This window comes from Rhinoderma darwinii, chromosome 6 (genome assembly GCF_050947455.1).
Source record: "Rhinoderma darwinii isolate aRhiDar2 chromosome 6, aRhiDar2.hap1, whole genome shotgun sequence".
Lineage (NCBI taxonomy): Eukaryota > Metazoa > Chordata > Amphibia > Anura > Rhinodermatidae > Rhinoderma > Rhinoderma darwinii.
Genome location: NC_134692.1, coordinates 72,744,735 through 72,767,123, shown reverse-complemented (window position 1 = coordinate 72,767,123; position 22,389 = coordinate 72,744,735). Strand labels below are relative to the sequence as shown.

Sequence of the window (22,389 nt, the reverse complement as noted above, 5' to 3'; positions counted from 1 at the left end):
GACGGATTCAGGTCTCAGTGCAAGATACAGCTGCTCTGTATACAGGATACTAAGCAGCTGTATGTCAAAAAGTAAAAATTATTTTTAATGAAAAGTATTTAGAAAGTTGCACCAAAGACACTGATTTAAATCTTTATTTGTTTTAATAAAAATGTCCAAGCCTTTAACGTTGTGACTCTGAATGGCGTCTGGATTCAGCACTGCGCTCAAAGAGGACACGACTCAGGAGTGAGGAGAAAAAGTATATAGATATTGACTACTGGGGCCCTTTGTCTAAGTCTGTCATGTGTGATACTAACTGCTGGGGCCCTGTATCTAAACCTATATTTGTGTGATACTGACTTCTGGGGCCCTGTATCTAAGTTTAGCATTTGCAAGACTGTCTGCTGGAGCCCTGTATCTAAGCCTATCGTGTAATACTGTCTGCTAAGCCGATTTATCTAAGCCTATAATGTGTTATATTATCTGCTTGAGCCGATGTATCTAATCCTATCATGTGTGATGCTGTCTGCTGAGAAGCTGTACCTAATACTATCATGTGTAATACTGTCTGCTGAGATGCTGTAGCTAAGCCTGTCATGTGTGATACTATCTTCTGCGCAGCTGCATCTAATCCTATCGTGTGGCACTGTCTGCTGGGCTGTTGTACCTAGTCTGATATCATGTCTGATATTGTCTGCTGGGCCAACGTATCTAATCCAATCATGTCTGATACTGTCTTATGAGCCAATGTATCTAATCCAATCATATATGTGTATGTATATATATATATATATATATATATATATAATATATATATGTGTGTGTGTGTGTGTGTGTGTGTGTGTGTGTGTGTGTGTGTGTGTGTGTGTGTGTGTGTGTGTATATATATATAGATAGATATATACCTATATATATATAGAGATATATAAATATACATATACACTTTATTTATTTATAGTATTATTTTATATTTTTGGGAGGGGCAAACATATCTCTTGGGGCGTGTGCCCCTAATTTTTTAAGACCCTAGCAATGTTGCTTGCTGCTAGCGCTGCATCGATGGGTCACTGATGAGATGCAGCTGAAAGTTGCAGGTTGGCCATGAAGGGAAGTTAAGGGGGCGGGCCAAGAAGCACTTTTGCATCGGGGCCCCTCTGCCTTTAGCTACACCCCTGATTCTCATGCTACAAAGCTGAAATATTACTACATGGGAGAATAAAAGCCTTCAAGCTTTAATCAAGTGGTAAACCTATTCATTTCTTATCTGTTTTTCTGATTCTTCCACAAAATAAACTGATCCTAAGTTTTATACTCTGCAAGAAGAGTGTACTGCTTTGTTAATCCATTGGTTGCTTCAGGAAAATATAATTTAAAGTGAAGAGTCCGTATTCTATTAAAAAAATATGTTTTTCTATAGGTGATCGTGTACCTGGACCTTTTAAAGAATATATATATATTTGCAATTTTTTAATTTTTTTTTCACTTCCATCATTTCATGAAAGGAGCACAGTGAGCATTCACTTTCAGTGATATGTGCTGCACACAATCCTCTTCCTCCTGTTGTGTGATCACTGTCTCATCACAGCAAACTCTTTAGTGGCACATACTGCACACTCCCCACCTCCTCCCTACTGTATGAGATTATTCTCTTCTATAAATATTCTGCAAACTTTTTCCTACCTCCTCTCATCACTCTCCTCAGTGATGTCTCCTCAGTCTTCCCTTTTACCCTCCTGCTGCTGAGACGAGTCTTCTCAGTCACTTTAGCCTGCTGTGTGATATTGTATCTGAGAAGAGTTGCAAGTGCAGAACCAATGCTAGGGATTCACTGGTTAACTACAGGTTTTTGTACACAAGTAGCAAGGACACCCAAGGTGAACTTTGGGCTTTAATGGCACTTTTGAAATTATTATTTTTATTTTATTAAATCAATGTTTTATGTGATTAAATTTTTTTTTTAAGGGCAAAGTAAACCTTAGAAAGGCAAATTATTATTTTTTTATTAAAAAGGTGTATCAGTATGTTTGGTGCACACTTTACCTGGGAGGTCCAATTGTACATTTCAAACATCAGATTAAGCTTTAAAGGAGTAATTGATTGAGTGCTGCTCCACTCCAACATCATCCTTGCTGCAGTTCTAGTAAGCGGTGCGGGTTTTAGTGGTGGGACCGATCTAAATATTTAGTGGGTAGGTGATAGGCCAGAATGTATTACCAATAGTGCATAACAAAGTGATTCAAAGTCTCCATACATAGGGAATAGAGATGAGCAGATTGTCTCGCTCAATTAAAAATTTTCTAGTTTTTTAAATGGTAACAATTTCCCGACCATTAAAGGCTATGTAAACCTTTGATGGGCATATATATATTTTATTAATAAACCGGTCAGTCAGTGTGTTTTGGTGTAACTTTTTAATTAATCTTTATTAAAAATTTGTTTTACTTTTTTAGATACAGCTGCTCTGTATTCTCTTTACAGAGCAGCTCTATCTTTTGCTATGACCTGAATCCGTCAATCCCGCGGACCTGACTGGTTCAGTGACAGCGGGCCCTGCGCAAGATCCACCTGTAATCTAAGTTATGAACTTAGATGTGATGGATAACAAGTGGATTCTGCGTGTGAGACTCGCAGGACCCGCTGTCACTGAACCCATCAGTCCTGCGCATCTGACGGGAACAGGATTTATCTCTACATACAGCAGCTCTGTATAGAGAATACAGAGCAGCTGTATTTAAAAAAGTAAAACAAATTTTAAATAAAAACTAATTAAAAAGTTACACCAAACACACTGACCTATTTATTAAAAAAAAAAAAATGCCCATCAAAGGTTTAGATAGCCTTTAAGAGATTAAGATGCATTGGGAAAATTGAATTTGCCAGGTTTCAAAATCACTTCTTGCGAATTTAAGAGAATAAAGACTGAATAGACTGACTCTATGGCAGAAGTGAAACCGTTTGCCCATGTCATTATGAATAGTGGGTATCAAAGTTTCAAGGTTCTTGTATTGGTCACTATGGTCCCGTAGATTATCGTTCGAGATCCCCAGACCTCAGTAACATGATTTTTCACTTTTTAATCTCTTTAGTACAACATCTATACCAATGCATAAGAAACAAAAGTGGATATACAAAAATCCATTTCTATTTCCTTTTTAATACTTAAAATGTCTGATATCTATTGAGCTTGGGGAAACTCCACAAAATATGTATCAGACCACCGTTAGGAAGATTACATATGTAGCATTCATCTTTTTCCAAATACCCAATTTTCTAAAATATATATTACCTTGTGAAAGTATTCAACCTCCCCACCTTGGGGTTTTTTCTTTTTGTTGCATTATAACCTAAAGTTAAAAACAATCTTTGAGGGGTTTGTACCATTTGATTTACACAATAAGCCTGCCACTTTGAAGGTGCAAAATATGTTTTTACTGGGACATAAGCAATAATTAAAGGGAACCTGTGAGGCTCCGTTCACATATCCGTTAGGGCTCTATTCTTACGTTTCGTCTAAGCTTTCCGTCAGAATGGAGCCCTGACTGAAACAAACGGAAAACATAGGCTTCCGTTTCCATCACTATTGATTTCAATGGTGACGAATCCGGTGCCAATGGTTTCTGTTTGTCTCCATTGTGCAAGGGTTCCGTTGTTTTGACGGAATCAATATCATAGTCGACTACGCTATTCATTCCGTCAAAACGACGGAACCCTTGCACAACAAATACAAACGGAAACCATTTGCACCGGATACATCCCCTTTGAAATCAATGGTGATGGAAACGGAAACCTATGGTTTCCGTTTGTGTCAGTCAAGGCTCCATTCCGACGGAAAGCTCAGACGGAACAACGGAACCCTGACGCAGATGTGAATGCAGCCTTAGCAGTTTTGAAGTTTAAAAACTGTTGACAGTGCGATATAGGGGAGCACATTTTAAACAACCTTTTTTCTCCGTCATGAAAATTGCATGACGGAGAAAATTATGTTTAATTCCCCCAGTGCGGTGATCGCAAGTGCCACTGAGGCGGGACTTGATGTGGAAGGGCACATGCACTGCACGATGCAAGCCCCGCCCCTCTGAACTGAGTGATGGCTTTAGCGATATCCTAATTGGCCGCCAGAGCAAAGAAGTAGAGAATCGTACAGTAGAGTATGGTACTTGCGACCTCCGCGGTGGGGGAATCAAACGTCTGTTTTTCAGTCATACAACTTGCATCACTGAGAAAAAAGGTAAGTTTAAAATGCCCTTCCCTTCCTCTATGTCTTCCTTCTGATGGGACTATTGATATGCATTTGAAGCAGAATATTCCAATCTTCAGGCACCCACTCATACAAAGTCCATTTGGGTTGAAAGATACATATATTCAATTTCCTTGGCTTAGGCTAGGGCATAAGATCCTGCCAAGTCAACTCATCAACCTCAGATACATGTGTCCAGCCACATTCTGTCAATAGGAACCCAAGATCCATCCGCACCTTAAGTCTACTTCAGGGCCAAGAACCATAGGAACTTAATCAACAAAGACAAAGTAACCGTTTTGCCTATGTATGGAGACTTTCGAATAAACCAATTGTACTGCTAATGGTGTGTAGACCAGTACTTTGCTTCTCTTAGTTCAGGCATAATATAAAACATTTTCAATGAGAATCATTTAAAAAAAGAAAAAGTTGCTCTTGTGTCTAGATATTGCTATTACATACTTTTTATGGTGCTCCCCGGTGTGCTTTGGATTCCCGCTCAGAACCTTGTGTCCAGTGCCAATGGTCACAAATGATCAGTAGCTCAATTCCACTAGCTGGATCCTCTTATATATTAGATAGTGGTGTGATATCTTCTAGTGTGCAGGCCAGCCAATAAGAATCTGCACCCCTGAAGCAACTTTTTCTCGTCAGCACTGAACACATTAAAGTTGACCTGTCCCTAGGTCATAGAAGTTGAACTAGGTATCTTACCTGAATAGTGCTGTCTCTGCTTCCATCGCTGTTTTTCATAGAGCCTTTTCCGGAGATGTGGCTATCCATTGTGTTGGTGCCCTATATGCTAATTTGCTGTAGTTAGCCAATGGGGCGTGAACTGCTTTCATACTCTCAAGGTTGAGCTAGCTTTCCTGACGCTGACCAATCAGTCTGAGGCAGCTTTGAAGCTGCCAGGCACTGCGTTCTCTCGCAAGATCTAGTTCTGGTGAAATCATGCTGTGCCTGGCCATTCTGAAGCTGCCTTGTGCTGATTGGTCAGAGGCAGGGAACGCTAGCTTTACCTCGAGAAAGTGAGGGTAGTTCATGAACTCGTTGGCTAATTACAGAAAATGAACATATAGGGCGTCAATGTGGGGGGCGTATGTCTGGGGGGGGTGCAGAAAAAAAACTGAGCCGAAATCAGGGCGACAGCACTATTCAGGTATGACCTAGTGACGGATCCTCTTTAAGTGGACGTTCTGAAAATGGAATCAAAAGAACAGCAGTAGACACCATAAGAAGTATCTAACAGCAATATCTAAATACAGCAACATTTATTTAAATTAAAAAATGTTTTGTGTCATCTAACAGAGTAAATTAACATTAGTTATTGGGACAAGCCCTTTAAATTTGCAGTACTGTAAGACATTATTAATTTAACACGACAACCGTAAAGATTTTTTAATTACCTTTCACTATTAATGTTATGTTTTGTAAAAATCTGTAGCATATTCTTGTTTTGCTATTGTTTTTTTTTGGACAAAGGCAAGTGGATAACGCTGTTGCTATCCATTAACCCAAAGTCTACTTGTTAAATTTATCAAATTTGGGCTTCTGCTGCAACGTTAATTTCTTTTTAACTTTTTACAATTTTTTTTTCAATTTTAATTTATGTATGTTATATGAAGATCCAACTCTCCCATGGACCCCTGGATTACGAACACCTCCAGATGGAGCTCTCTCTAAAAGATACAGTATGGAAAAAAGTCTCACCTGAATCAAATGAGGACTCCTCCACCACTATAGTTTATAGAATGGAAACCTTGGGGGACAGAAGCTAAACACATTGGTGATAGCTTTTCCAATTAACGTATTAAAAGTTTCTCTTGAAACTGCTTTATAACATTATTTCCGTTTTATTTACCTTATGATGCACGGCTGAACCTACAATAAATACATAAGGATCATATCTGTGTAGGCTGGATTCACATGGGACAAAAATGCTGCAGAGTTTTTGTGTGGAATTCTCGTGCATAAAATCCACAGCGGATTACAGTTCCGGGGCAATGTGGATGAGTTTTGAACAAATCTAATCCACATGCTGCAGAACATTTTCTGGATGGAAATCACAGCTCAGCAGCATGCTCATTCTGTTGTGGATGCTTACTGCAGTGGTCACCCTTTCTAATGTAGAAGGGGTGAAATCTGCAGGAAGATACGCACTTAGGCCTGCGTTTTGCGTGCGCAAAAGGCACTTGACAGCTCCGTGTGTCATCCGTGTATGATGCGCGGCTGCGTGATTTTCGCACAGCCGCCATCATAGAGATGAGGCTAGCCGACGTCAGTCACTGTCCATGGTGCTGAAAGAGTTAACTGATCGGCAGTAACTCTTTCAGCACCCTCGACAGTGCATTCCGATCACCATATAGAGTAACCTGTTTTAAAAAAAAGAGGTTCGTACTTACCGAGAACTTCCCGGCCGTTGCCTTGGTGACGCGTCCTTAGTGACGCGTCCTTGGTGACGCGCTTCTCTTGACATCTGGCCCCACCTCCTCTGATGACGCGGCAGTCCATGTGACCGCTGCAGCCTGTGGTTGGCTTGTGATTGGCTGCAGCTGTCACTTGGACTGAATTGTCATCCCGGGAGGTCAGACTGGAGGAAGAAGCCGGGAGTTATCGGTAAGTCAGAACTTTTTTTTTTTTTTTTACACGTTCACGTGTATTGGAATCGGAAGTCACTGTCCAGGGTGCTGAACCAGTTTAACTCTTTCAGCACCCTGCACAGTGACTGTCTCCTGCCGGGTTCGGTCAAAACAAGTTCGGCCGAACCCGGTAAACTTCGGTTCGCTCATCTGTAAGACACTCCGTTCGGATGTTTGTAAACAGAAAAGCACGTGGTGCTTTTCTGTTTACATTCAGTTTGACAGCTCTTGCGCGGATCACGCAGTTCGCACGGAAGTGCTTCCGTGCGACCTTCGTGGTTTTCACGCACCCATTGACTTCAATGGGTGCGTGATGCGCGAAAAACGCAGATTTATAGAACATGTCGTGAGTTTTTTTCAGCGCACTCACGCTGAGCAAAACTCACGGACTGTCTGCATGCCCCCATAGAGTAATATAGGTGCGTACGACACGCGTGAAAAGCACGCGCGTCGCACGCGCGTATATTACGCTCGTGTAAATGAGGCCTTACGCAGCATTTCTGTCTCATGTGAATGCAGTAGCATGTGCTGTCTATCTAAATGGTCAAAGTTCCATCATCAGAGGTGTAACTTTGATTAAACCATTACGTGTGCAGGCTATAATTTGTAAAAAAAAATCGCATATTATGCAGCTTTATTAAAAAAATATAAAGTATAATAGCAAGTATTACAATATATTTATGCCTCCAAGTTGGCAGTCATTGTTTTATTGCTTTGATGCATAAAATGCAGTTTGTGCAATATATAAAGTACATTTGTTTAATGTTTTGTAGAACTGAATAATAATTTGAAATTCTAAATTCTCTCAGTTATTTATTTTTGGAAGAATTTGTCAAAATAAATATCTTTATTATTTCTAGAACTATTTTTTATCTGAACCTGACATTTTGCTTAATTTATTTGGTTGGATTATTGAATTTAGCAAATGTATAGATTGAAGCAATAAGATAAGATAACATAGTGTATAGAATCCAACAACAACAGGGTAATGTATTCGGGTTTGTTCAGACGTAATGGAATTGCTGCAGAAAATTTCTGCAGCAATTGAATTGAAAGTGGCAGACATTCCGCTGCGGGAAAAACGCACCATTTCCTGCTTTTTTTTTTAACTGCAGAAAGTGGTGCGTTTTATTTTCAATGCGGGGAGATGGTGACATCTCCTCTGAAAAACGCAGCAAATCTGTCCACTTTCCACAGCAGGAATTGACATGCTGCCGTACGAAAAATACGCACTGTAAGTCAATTTCTGGTCGGAATTTTTACGCAGCGTGTGGATGAGATTTGTTAAAGCTCACCCACTTTGCTGCTACTGTATTCTGCTGCTTATTTTCCCTCCGCAATCCAGGACAGAAAATACACAGCAATTCCGTTACGTGTGCACAAGCCCTTATAGTACAAAAGGGCCTTTTACATGGACTCGAACAATCGTTAGAGCGAATTAACTTTCCCAAAAATTGTTCAGTATAAATATGTGCAGAGAGCTAACAATCAGCGATAAGTTACTTGTTTTATGCTGACTTAAAAATTATCTTTTCTCGACAATACATCCACTTGTGTAAACCGACATCTGCCTGTAGTTTGCAATGGAAACGGCACGAGAGGAGAAAAGACGAGCAATTGCACGTACGATCGCAGTTACAAAAGAAAAACATCCGATTATTGTAACATATAAATATATACCTATATATAATAAGTCTTGGTAACAATAACAACTTGCTTATAATGGCAATCGGCGCTCATTTTAGCAATGTATGTTTTTTTTGTGTCAAATTATCCTTAAAGGCTATGTAAACTTTTGCATACTGAGAGCAGGTCCTGTGTGTGTCTTGATGAACTTAAATGTGATCGGCATTGTGGTTGTCCAGTGTTCAAGGACAACCACAATGCCGATCACATTTAAGTTCATCAAGACACACACAGGACCCGCACTCAGCTTGTAAAAGTTTACATAGCCTATACAGATAATACACACACAGGACCCGCTCTCAGCCGAGCCATCAGTTCATCTGATATGATGGAGTCGGCTCATAGCCAATGATACAGCCTCAATGTATAGAGGATACATAGAAGCTGTATCGGAAAACAAAGCAACATTTTTAATAAAAGTACATTTAAAAAAATGTTCATAAGCAACCAATACGTTGATTTAATTAAAAAAAATAATGCTTTAAAAAGTGTACATAGCCTTTAAAGAGTTTCAGACAAAAACTAAATTATAAGACTTTTCTAAAATATATTTCATTAGTGAAACAGGATTTTCCCCAGCATCACAGAAACAGACCTACTTCCTTATTTCTGGTGAGATTTGAACCCCCAACATTTGATGTACATGTACATAATGGTCGGGAAGGGGTTCCCGCAAATTGCCTTAAATGTACAGAAGTCTAATGGCGTGGGTTAGAAGGTAAGTCAGCGCGATCAGCGTAATATACTACAGCTGACACTCTGCTAGCTCCGATCCCAGCCGTTTAACCCCTTAAATGCCACAGTCAATAGCAACTGCAGTATCTAAGTGGTGTGTACCCCATCACTCCCATCTGCGATGCGAGTGCCTATGATTGCTTTGGCAACCAGAGGCCTAACAATGGCCTGGTCTGCCATGTTTGAAAGTCTATTAGACTCTGGTGTAAGTAGTGCAGTGTATTATACCAGCCAACAGATGTTTGGATCTTCAAGTCCCTTAGTGGGACAAAAAAATGTTTTAGAAAAGTAAGAAAAATAAGTTTTAAAAGTAACAATAATCGCCTTTTTTCATTTATCAAGTCCATCATTATTAGAAGAAAATGAAAAAGTTTAACTGTACATAATTGGTATTGCCACGACCGAAACAACCCACATAATAAAGTTAACATTTATTTTATACCCCACAATGCTAATTGCTGTTCTTTATCACTTTGCCTACTAAAAAAGACAGCAAGCGTGATCTCGAGTAAGTGACACACATTAACGTTACCGAAGCGTCAGGAGTGTTTAATAGACATTGCGTCCTGGCTGGAAGCGATGTCTATTTACTCTCAAGACACTTCAGTAACGTTAATGTGGGTGTAAGTGACAGCACACGCTGTACTGAGTAAATAAATGGAGAGAAGTGTATGATGCTGATTGGTCAGCGTCATACACTTCTCACCACAACGCCCACTTAGTCAAAAGTAAAAACACGCCCAGTTGGGCATTAATAAAGTCATTAGCATAAAGCCAAAATAGGTCATAACTTGGTGAAAATTGATTGTTTTTCTAAATAAAAACCTGCTGTTACCTACATTACAGCGCCTATCACATTATGTAGAGCACTTATAATGTGGTGACAGAGCCTTTTAACCCCTTAAGGACGCAGCCTAGTTTTGGCCTTAAGGCTCAGAGCCCATTTTTCAAATCTGACATATTTCACTTTATGTGGTAATAACGTCGGGATGCTTAAACCTATCCAAGCGATTCTGAGATTGTTTTCTCGTGACACATTGGGCTTCATGTTCGTGGTAAAATTTGGTCGATATATTCAGTGTTTATTGGTGAAAAATTGCAAAATTTAGAGAAAATTTTGAAAAAATAGCATTTTTCAGAATTTAAATGCATCTGCTTGTAAAACAGACGGTTATACCACCCAAAATAGTTACTAGTTCACATTTCCCATATGTCTACTTTAGATTGGCATCGTTTTTTGAACATTCTTTTATTTTTCTTGGACGTTACAAGGCTTAGAACATAAACAGCAATTTCTCATATTTTTAAGAAAATTTCAAAAGCCTTTTTTTTAAGGTACCTCTTGAGTTCTGAAGTGGCTTTGTGGGGCCTATGTATTAGAAACCCTGATAAAACACCCCATTTTAAAAACTAGACCCCTCAAAGTATTCAAAACAGCAGTTAGAAAGTTTTTTAACCCTTCAGGCATTTCACAGGAATTAAAGCAAAGTGGAGGTGAAATTTGCAAATTTCATTTTTCTTGCTGAATTTCAATTTTATTCATTTTTTTTTCTGTAACAAAGAAGGTTTTACCAGAGAAACACTACTAAATATGTATTGTCCAGATTCTGCCGTTTTTAGAAATGTCCCACATGTGGCCCTACTGCGCTCGTGGACTAAAACACAAGCCCTAGAAGCAAAGAAGCACCTAGTGCATTTTGAGTCCTCTTTTTTATTAGAATATATTTTAGGCAGCATGCCAGGTTTGAAGAGGTGTTGAGGTGTCAAAACAGTAGGAATCCCCCAATAGTGACCCCATTTTGTAAACTACACCCCTCAAGGAATTCATTTAGGGTTGTTGTTACCATTTTGACCGCACATTTTTTTCACAGCACGTATTTGAATTGGGCTCTGAAATGAAAAAAATTTCATTTTTTCCAATAAAATGTCATTTGTGATCAAAATTTCTTATTTTCACAGGGAACAAAATACCCCATTTTGTTGCCCAATTTGTCCTTAGTGTGGCAGTACCCCATTTGTGGTGATAAACTGCCGTTTGGGCCCATGGGAGGGCTCAGAAGGAAAGGAGCGCTATATGTTTGTTGGAGTCCAGATTTTGTTGGATTGGTTTTCGGGTGCCATGTCGCATTTGCAGAGCCTCAGAGGTATCAAAGCAATGGAAACCCACCAAAAGTGACCCCATTTTGGAAACTACACCCCTCAAGGAATTCATTTATGGTTGTTGTTAGCATTTTGACCGCACAGTTTTTTCACAGCACCTATTTCAATTGGGCTGTGACATTAAAAAAATGTCATTTTTTCCAATAAGATGTAATTTTTTACCAAAATTTCTTATTTTCACAGGGAACAAAATACTCAATTTTGTTGCCCAATTTCTCCTGAGTGCATCAATACCCCATTTGTGGCAATAAACTGCCGTTTGGGCCCATGGGAGGCCTCAGAAGGGAAGGAGCGCTGTGTGTTCTTTGGAGTACAGATTTTGCTGGTTTGGTTTTCGTGTGCCATGTCGCATTTGCATAGCCCCAGAGGTATCAAAGCAATGGAAACCCACCAGAAGTGACCCCATTTTGGAAACTACACCCCTCAAGGAATTCATTTATGGGTAATGTGACCATTTAGACCCCATAGTTTCTTCACAGAACTTATTTGAATTGGGCTGGGAATGAAAACAAAATTATTTTTGTCAAATAATATGTAGTTTTGGCTGAAAATTTCTTATTTTCACAAGAAACAAAATACCCCATTCTGTGGCGCAATTTGTTCTGAGTGCCGCAATACCCCATTTGTTGTGATAAACTGCCGTTTGGGCCCATGGGAGGGCTCAGAAGGAAAGGACCACCATTTGGCCTACTCGGGATTTTCTAGTGCGAAGTCATGTATGCAGAAGCCCCTGAGGTACCAGTACAGTTGAAACCCGCAAGAAGTGACCCCGTTTTAAAAACGACACCCTTAAGGCATTCATCTAGAGGTGTAGTGGCCATTTTGACCGGAGACCTACACCCCATAAACTGTAATGTGGGTTCTCCCGGGTATGGCAATACCCTACATGTGGCTGTTATCAGCTGCCTGGACACACAGCAGGGCCCAGAGGGGAAAGACGAGGGGGGATAAGCTGTGCCGAGTGCATCAGGGTAAGTAAAATTGGGGTAAATTATAAACCAAGGGATGTATGATAAATTTTAAAACACTTTCATACAGAGCTCTGGTTATTCGGGACACGTGTCACATTGATATATTGTGTTCTCCCTTATCCCCCTCTTATAGCAGACTTTGCACCTCTTTTGACTTTTTCCCTTCTTGCCAGTTTGGGGAACTTCCCCTGGAAAGTTTTGCCCTGGTACGATGCGTGTGGGCTCGCTTCCAGAAGTACTGGGTGCCCCCCCTTCTTGGTCCCTAAAGATTAGGTTCTTGATAATCACCTCTTGAAATTCCAGGAAAGTTCCCGTCTGGCCTGCACATCGACGTAGCATGTACGCATTGTACAAAGCCATCTATATGATGTTCCCGGCCAGCTTCTTATACCACACCGCATGGCGCTGTAGGGCTTCAGGGCTTGATCTTACAAGTCCATCACTCCCATGTACCTATTGTAGTCCAGGATGCAGTCTGCTTTGGGGGTGGCCTTTCCTTCATATATCCTAAACCTGTAGGTATACCCTGATGCACTCTCACAGCTTAGACATCTTCACGCCATACCTTGCCCTCTTACCCGGCAGGTACTCGCGGAATTGAACCCTCCCTTTAAAATGTACCAGGGACTCATCAATAGAAATACACTTCTCGGGGGTGTATGCTTGGGAAAACCGGGCACTGGAACGGTCTAATAGGGGTCTCCGTTTAGACAAACGGTCAAAACTGGGGTAATCTCGGGGTGGACACGTCTTATTATCAGTATAATGTAAGAAGCGAAGTATTGCCTCATTTATTTATTTTTTTAGGTTCCAGTTCAGTTCTGAAGTTGCTTTGAGGGGCCCATATATTAGAAACCCCTATCAAATTCCCCATTTTAGAAACTAGACCCCTCAAAGTATTCACAACAGCATGTAGAAAGTTTATGAACCCTTTAGGTGTTTCACAAAATTTTAGAGCAAAGTAGAGGTGAAATTTACATTTTTTTTTTGTCAGAAAATCCTCTTTATACCATTTTTTTTATAACACAAAAGGATTTATCAGAGAAACGCAACTTAATACGTATTGCCCAGATTCTGCAGTTTAAAAAAATATCCGACATGTGGCCCTTGGGCGGTAATGGACTGAAGCACCGGCCTCCGATGCAAAGGAGCACCTAGTGGATTTTGAGGCCTCTTTTTTATTAGGCACCATGTCCGGTTTGAAGAGGTCTTGTGGTGCCAAAACATTGGGAACCCCCCAAAAGTGACCCCAATTTGGAAACTAGACCCCTTGAGGAATTCATTGTAGTTTTCTTGGGGTGCATGCGGCTTTTTGATCAGTTTTTATTCTATTTTTAGGTGGCGTGGTGACTAATAAACAGCAATTCTACTATTGTTTTTGTATACTTTTTTTTTTTACAGCGTGCACCGTACGCTATAAATGATATATTCACTTTATTCTGCGGGGCGATACGATCACGTCGATACCAGATGTTTATAGTTTTTTTTTATGTCTTATGGCGTTTGCACAATAAAATACGTTTTGTAAACAATCATTCACTTTTTGTGTTACCTTATTCTAAGAGCCATAACGTTTTTATTTTTCAATCAATAAAGCCGTGCGAGGACTTAATTTTGCGTAACGAACTGTAGTTTTGATCAGTACCATTTTTAGGTACATGCGACTTTTTGATCTCTTTTTATTCCATTTTTTGGGAGGTGAAGTGACCAAAGAATTGTGATTGTGGTTCGGTTTATTATTATTTTATTTTACGGCGTTCACCGTGCGGGATAAATAATGAAATAATTTTGTAGTTCAGGCCGTTACGGACGCGGCGATACCAATTATGTATAGTTTATTTGTTTGTTTATATATTTTTATTAATAATAAAGGACTGATAAGGGAAAAGGGGGGATTTTTACTTTTAATACTTTTAAATCTTTTATTTTCTTATTTTTACACATCTTTTTTTAACTTTTTTTTCACTTTATTACTTTGTCCCACTAGGGGACATGAGGGCAGGAGGCTCTGATCGCTATTCTAATACACTGCACTACATGCGTAGTGCAGTGTATTAGAACTGTCAGCTACTCACTGACAGCAAGCATAGTGGGTCCTGACGTTGTCAGGACCCACTAGGCTTCCGTCTATGGCATAGCCGGACGCCATTGTTTGGTGTCCGGTTGCCATAGTCACCATCGCCGGCCGCTATCGCGTAGCAGGCCGGCGATGGCAGCTTAACCCCTAAAAAGCCGCGATCTCTATAGAACGCGGCTTTTAAGGGGTTAATCAGCGGGGACACAGCGATCGGTCCCCGCTGTAGGAGCTGTGACAGCTGCTGAACAAGACAGCAGCGTCACAGCTCCTGTATGTGTCGGGAGGACGGCCGAAACGGCCGTTACTCCCGAGACGTACTATTACGGCATGGAGCGCGAACGATACAGCTGCCATGACGTAATAGTACGTCAAGGAGCGGGAAGGGGTTAAGGAGACAGGATTACACAATGCGGCCAAGGGTCAACCTATCTATTGTGTATGGTCATCAACCCAAAAATGGCTGTAATCTTTGTCTTCGCAAAATTTTGACCAGGGTTTCCAAATTGTTTTGAATTTAGCATATTTATGTAACTCTATATGGGAAAGCTCCACCATCCTTGCTAGTTGGGCCCATTTCCTAAGCCAATGTCCAATTGAGGGGGCTGTATTAGTTTTCCAATAAAGCGGTATCAGCACCTTAACTACTCCAAATAATTGTGTCCAAAGCACTCCAGGGTTCACCCCGGCAGAGGGTGACTGTATGTTTAGGAATATCAGGCAGGGGTCTATGGTAATGGAAGTGTGGGTTATAGTGTTCAACAGTGACTGTATAGAAACCCAGTATGGAACTATCTTTTCACATTCCCACCATATATGGAGGTATGTACCCGTGATCTTGTGGCATCTCCCACATAGTGGCGAGGTACCTGGATAAATTCTGCTCAAGACCCAAAGGGTTTTGTACCCTCTGGTAGTAAGTTTATATGTGGATTCCTGAATTTTAATACAGCTAGAAACACCTAGAGAGTTCTTGTAAATTTCCCCTCTTTTTCCGTGAAGGTGAGATTTAATTCTTTCTCCCAGGTTTTAACATTTTTAAGGCCCAATTTTAAGAAAATTTATGAAACATCTATGGTGTCAAAAATATGGTGTCAAAGCACCCCTAGATTAGTTCTTTGGGGTTAATTTCCAAAATGTGATTATTTTTTTTTGGGGGGGGGGGCGTTTGTTTTGGCACCTCAAGGCCTTTGTAAACCTATAATGGTGCTTGAAAAACATCCCAATAAAAAGGAGGCCCCCAATCCACAAGGTGCTTCATTTCTGAGGCCTGTGTTTCAAGCAGACCACTAGGGCCATATATGGGATATGTGTAAAAACTGCAGAATCAGGGTAGTAAATATTGAGTTGCTTTTTTTCTGTTAACACATGCCGTGTTGCAGTTTTTTTAACAAAAATTTTAAACTGGATATTTGCAAAATAAAACATTAAAATGTTTAACTTCCACCTCCGCTTTGCTGTAAAACACCTAAAGGCTAGGTTCACACTGAGTTTTGCAGGCAGAAAATCTGCCTCAAAATTCAGTTTGGCATTTTGAGGCAGATTTTGCTTTGCCTGAATGCCGAATTTCGCGGCGTTTTTCACCTGCGGCCATTAAGCGCCGCGGGCAAAAAACGCCACGAAATACGCTTTCTCAATGGGAGGTCAGAGACGTATACATACGGCAGATGTCATCAAGGAGTAAAGCTTGATAAATGCTTTAGATACTTAGCTTTTAAAAAGATAAAAATACTTAATCATTTCTGTCTATTGGAAGATATAGGATGTTTAAGGGCAAAGCCACACGTGGCGGAATTGCTCTTGAATTCCGCTGCGGACACTCCGCAGCGTTAATCCGCAGTGGAGCCGTTTCTCCATTGACTTCCACTTCTATTTAGTAGGGTTCGTTTAGACGAAGCGGAAAATTCCGCTGCGGAGCATAGGCTGCGGTGCGGAATTTGGTGTCCGCAGCATGCAATGGATGTTGTGGCGGACTGGTTGCGTACTCATGGCGGAATTTCTCCATTGACTTCAATGGAGATTCTAATTTCCGCAATTAAGTCCGCAGCTGTCATTCACATGTTATGTGTGCTGCGGATGCGTCTTGCTTTTTTGACATGACATTTCTTCATTCTGGCTGGACCTATGTATTTCTAGGTCTACAGCCAGACTGAGGAAGTCAATGGGGCTCCCGTAATTACGGGAGCGTTGCTAGGAGACGTCAGTAAATAGTCACTGTCCAGGGTGCTGAAAGAGTTAAGCGATCGGCAGTAACTGTTTCTGCACCCTGGACAGTGACTTCCGATCCCAATATACAGCAACCTGTAAAAAAAATAGAAGTTCATACTTACCGAGAACTCCCTGCTTCTGTCTCCAGTCCGGCTTCCCAGGATGACGTTTCAGTCTAAGTGACGGCTGCAGCCAATCACAGGCTGCAGCGGTCACATGGACTGCCGCGTCATCCAGGGAGGTCGGGCTGGATGCCGAAAGAGGGACGCGTCACCAAGACAACGGCCGGTAAGTATGAAATTCTTTTACTTTCACTAGGGAAAGTGCTGTCCCTTCTCTCTATCCTGCACTGATAGAGAGAAGGGAAGCACTTTTACCGCAGTCCGCAGCAGCTAGTCCGCATCAATTTACTGCACATTTTGGGCAGATCCGCCGCAGAATCTGCAACGCAGATTCTGTGCGGCATTGATGCGGACAGTTGCGGAGTAAATCCGCCACGTGTGGGCATGCCCTTATAAAGCTGAATTTTCCAACTCCTCCCACAGAGTTGTCAACGAGAGACGCACATAAATGTTCACCCTTAACTTTTTTTGAATTGCAGGAGTCTATGGGTGATGGTTCCGTTAGAGGCCTCTGTCACAGCCATCCAGTAAAAAAAACAAAAACCATAGATTAAACATATCCATTTTTTAACATTGTAGTCTATTGGCCATGGATGCCTGATCGATGGCATCTGTCGGAGTTATGCTTTTTTTTGTACTAAGTTAAGGAAGGACACATCTGTACATTGTGATCAAACTATATGTGATATACACAGTTCAGCCGTTACATAAAAACCACTGGTGAAATTAATAACATTGATTATCTTTTTACACCTGTCTGTGGATGCGATAGATTAGGAAGCAAGTGAACAGTTAGTTCTTGAAATTGTTGAAGCAGGAAAAATAGGCATGCATGTTGATCTGAGCGACCTTGACAAGGGCCAATTCTGATGAATACTAGAATTGCTCCAAGGAAGGACAACCGGTGAACCATCGAAATGGGCGCCCAAGGCTCATTGATTCATGCATTGAATAAAGGTTAGCCATCTAGTCCAATCTCACCTTCTTCTCCCATTCCTGTGTCTGAGTGTAAGGCTGGGTTCACACGAGCACATTAACGTCTGTAATGGACGGACGTATTTCGGCCGGAAGTCCCGGACCGAACTCAGTGCAGGGAGCCGGGCTCCTAGCATCGTAGTTATGTACGACGCTAGGAGTCCCTGCCTCTCCGTGGAACTACTGTCCCGTACTGAAAACATGATTACAGTACGGGACAGTTGTCCTGCAGAGAGGCAGGGACTCCTAGCATCGTACATAACTATGATGCTAGGAGCCCGGCTCCCTGCACTGAGTTCGGTCCGGGACTTCCGGCCGAAATACGTCCGTCCATTACGGACGTTAATGTGCTCGTGTGAACCCAGCCTAAGACAACTGACTGCAGCAATAGGCTCTGCAGTAGGACACAAAGATTGTTAAGCCACACTCCTTTGCTAAGCTCCACTTAATCAGCTGTTTGCCAGCCAAAAATTGAAGAAATCAGTAGGAAATTAACCCCTTTGTTCTCTGCAGGATTTATACAATCTTCTCATAATGTCCATGGTTTTCACGCGTCCATTGACTTCAGTGGGCGATTAGGTGCGTAAAAACGCACTAATATAGGACATTCAGTGAGTTTCAGGCAATGAACACTCGCTGCGTGAAAACTCACGCATGTGTGAATAGCCCCATTGATATCAATGTGTCCGTGTGCTGTGTGTTGTTTCAATTAACAGCACACGGACGAGAATCACGCTAGTCTGAAAGAGCCCTAAGTCTATCATGTGTAATACTGTCTGCTGGGACCATGTATCTAAGCCTATCATGTATGATGCTATCTGCTGAGACAATGCATCCAATTCTATCCAGCCGTGTAGCTACAGGTGCCTTAGTCTTATAGATATGCTATCTCCGATGTGTATGTAAAAATTGTATTCTTTTTCGGGGGGCAGGAAAATATACGTCTCGGAGCTTGTGTCCCTGATATTTTAAGGCCCTAGAAACGCGCCTGCCATAGACTATGGTTGGATCATAATTGAAAACATTATCATGCATGAAAGCCCACTCATTAGCACGCTGAACATGATGTGCTCTATCAGCTTGCTTTCTGGCCTGGGTTTTGGCAGGAGTCTCTGCGCTTCTGAGAGCCACCTGTCTTATCTGTTGTGGAGAGCCTGAGTTTGCTGAGGAGTTTCAGCAGCTCGAGCAGCAGTATGACACATTTGATCAGCTTGCAGTTGGGCAAGAGGAGTCTCTGCAGCTAGTAATGCAGCTTTCCTCCTGACCATCAGTAATTTAATTGGTTGCTATGGGTAACCACTCCCCTGTATCTTCCCGATCTAGGATTATCTTGTAAAGTGCACTACCTGCTACTGCCAGATAAAAACATCTTTACTATAAAAGCGAACGTCTGTATTCACTTTTATAGTATTGGATCGTGATCATGTGATAATGGCACATTCGGGACCTTCACGAAAGCCTTCCTGAACACCCGATGTAACTATGTACCAAATTTGGGGTCAAATAGTTCAGGTGTTTGGATGCCTATAGAGGACGCCAAACAGACATTCGCTATAATGGCTGATAACAGAAAACAACGGCAAGGCTGGAACATTTACGAAAACCTTCCCGGACACCCAATGTGCCAAATTTGGGGTTAAATGGTTCAGGTGTTTGTCTGTCCTCTATAGGCATCGAAACAGACATTCACTTTTATAATATAGAATAGCAGAGTTACCCAGCTTCACACTGGTCTATTTGTTTGTGTGTGGTTAAAAACTTAATTTCCTTCTGATATGAAGTCAACATATCCAATAAAGTCCAAGTGCAAGGTTTCTTTTTGGAGGCATGACTGGTCTGAAAGGGGTTCAATTTATGAGAATGCTGAAATCCACAGGCTTGGTTCTGTTGAGAGATTTCAGCATCTTGGACAGCAGCCATGTGCTTTGCCACAGGAATCTTTCGTCTAAGTGCAGGGTTCCTTTTTGGACTGGTATGAAAGGGTGGTACGGTCACAGGGTAAGTGGACCCACTAGGCCGCTCCACCGTAGCGGAGAGGCAGCTGACCAGGTCACAGTCTATACGAAAGTCTATAGTAGTTAATAACGCTTGGGTACCTGAACTAGTCCAGACAGTGGATGTGGCCTCAGCACGGATGGAGGTCGGTGCAGCAGGTAGCGCCATACGTAGCGGGCAGTATCCGATGTGGCAGAAGACACTGGACATGGCAAAGACAGCAGGTGCAGTAGACACGACTCCAACACTAGTTGGCACAAGAACAGCACGGGATACAGGAACAGGAACGGGTAACGACTGGAACGGGAAACACTAAGGGACCATTTGCAAGACAGGCTTGGGATAACTAACAATGCTCAGGCAAGGATCAGAAGGGCTGGGGCCTTCTTATAGATCAGGAAATCATGTGGTTGATGATGATGATTGTTTTACAGGTGCACGCGCCGGCCCATTAAGAGTGGGCACCCTATGGGACACAGCAGACCGGAGCGGAAGTGAGTGCTGGTGTCTCGTAGGAAGGAGATGGGGACCAGCGCTCACGGATCCATGGCTGCGGGCGTTAGGAGGTGAGTAAACCCGACGGCCCGTGGCCATGGACGCTACAAAGGGTTTCAATTTATGAGAAAGCTCAAACCCAGTATATCTACAGTTCGTTTACGGCGAGTAACACGTTGAGTAAAGAAAAATAGATTGGTTGTTATAAAAGGGGGTGGAGTAATAGCGGGGTTCGCCTACTCGTGTCACCCACTATTAGTACCTCCTTTATAATTAGGTATGCCTAGTTCCCCTACCTTTTTCTTATACTAATGCCAATCTAATTTCTTTTGCTAGTAAGTAAGGGAATATGATTGTAAGTAAAAAAGTAATCACTTTTAGAAAAAATACACCAAACACAGTAAATAATCACAGTATAGTATCAGTGTATCCCAATACACATAACTTAATATGTACTGAATACCCTGACACTACACGGCACAGCATAAACAAGGTATCACAATCCTAATCTATACCACTTCCCACTTACCTAAACATACATATATACGTTGCGTTACAATACATACACACTCACTATTTCTGTCCTGCTCCCTCCTAAATATAACTGTCCCTGTACACAAAGGGTTAACAAGGGATGTGGAGGATAAAGGGTTACCAGGAGATAATCAGGTAAAGGGTAAACAATGGGAAAAGGGGATATTCAGGTAATATGCAGGTAGGTGGGAAAGGGTTAACCAGGGGATATGTCCCGGGGATGTGCAGGTAGGTAAAGGGTTAACTAGGGGATGTGCAGGTAGATAAAGGGTTAACTAGGGCAGATGATGTGAGGGTTAACTAGGGACCAGGCCTGTGGGACAGGGTTAATGTGTAGGGCTAGGATAGGTGTGAAAGGGTAGCTCATTTTATAGGGGAGAAGGGATTAAGTGTAGCTGTTGCTACACTTGGATACTTAGTTTTGGTATAGCCGGGGAGCAGGAGTGATGAGGAGCAGGGGAGCCTGTTGTTGGTGGTGTGGTGATCTGCCGTTGGTGTACAGAGGCAGGACCTAGCTGAGCTCGTTGGTGGAGTAGTGAGGGGTATCTGCTCTACTGAGCGTACCGATACAGGGCTATTTAAACCCTGTCTGTACGCTCGTAAATGGGGGCGAGTGGTGCTCGCCCCGGCTAACATGGGTCGGCACGGTGATAACACATCACCGGCCGACTCATGAACGTCCTCGCAAAATCCTGCTAGAGCGTGTGTAAAAGCCCACGAGAGCCCACGTTTGAAATGGAGACAGGAGATCAAAGCAGTATCTCCTGTCTCCATCACTTCCAAGCAAAGCAGGACAACAACTAATTGTCCTGCTTTGTTGTAAAGTCGTTGCTCAAGACCAGGACTGTGGCTCTATATATATATTATGGGACACTTACCTTTACAGTGATTATGGGAACCTGGTCTAAAACTGTGTGTATGTGAGTGAGGCTAAGAATGAAGGACATGTGAGCTTCTATTGGCTAATACAGGTCATCTGATGTGATATGAAGGTCCTTGATGTGGAAACCAGTGGTGCCATATTTCCTTTGGTGAATAAGTCGAGAACGGTAGGCCCTAGAGAGCTGAAACCTTCGGAAGCGTGTGATTTACTTATGTGCCAAATTTGGTGCAGATTGGTACAATCCTTTGGCCGTGCATAAAGGACATCAGAAATTATTTTCCATGAAAACTTCCACTTATATTTATCAAATGAGTTGCAAAATGACTAGAAAATATAGTCAAGACATTGACAGTTAGAAATAATGATTTTTATTTGAAGTAATAATTTTCTCCTTCAAACTTTGCTTTCGTCAAAGAATGCTCCATTTGCAGCAATTACAGCATTGCAGACCTTTGACATTCTAGCTGTTAATTTGCTGAGGTAGTCGGAAGAAATTTCATCCCATGCTTTCAGAAGCCCCTCCCACAAGTTGGATTGGCTTGATGGTCACTTCTTGCGAACCATATGGTCAAGCTGCTCCCACAACAGCTCTATGGGGTTGACAACTGGTGAATGCGCTGGCCACTCCATTACAGATAGAATACCAGCTGCCTGCTTCTTCCCTAAATAGTTCTTGCATAATTTGGAGGTGTG

The 22,389-nt window shown here is 41.8% G+C and overlaps 1 protein-coding gene across 2 annotated transcripts in view; it reads left to right on the top strand.

Annotated features, from left to right (window-relative positions):
- GLS (glutaminase) overlaps window positions 1–22,389 on the top strand; it is a 413,780-nt gene that overhangs the window by 223,734 nt on the left and 167,657 nt on the right. Inside the window, exon 15 of one of the 2 annotated variants that reach the window (XM_075829940.1) lies at window positions 5,845–7,477. The exons of the other annotated variant lie outside the window; for it this stretch is intronic. Within the exon in view, the coding sequence (XP_075686055.1) occupies window positions 5,845–5,997 (153 nt within the window). The 3' untranslated portion in view covers window positions 5,998–7,477. Of the gene's footprint in view, window positions 1–5,844; window positions 7,478–22,389 lie in introns of those variants that run through there. 2 annotated transcript variants of the gene reach the window in all.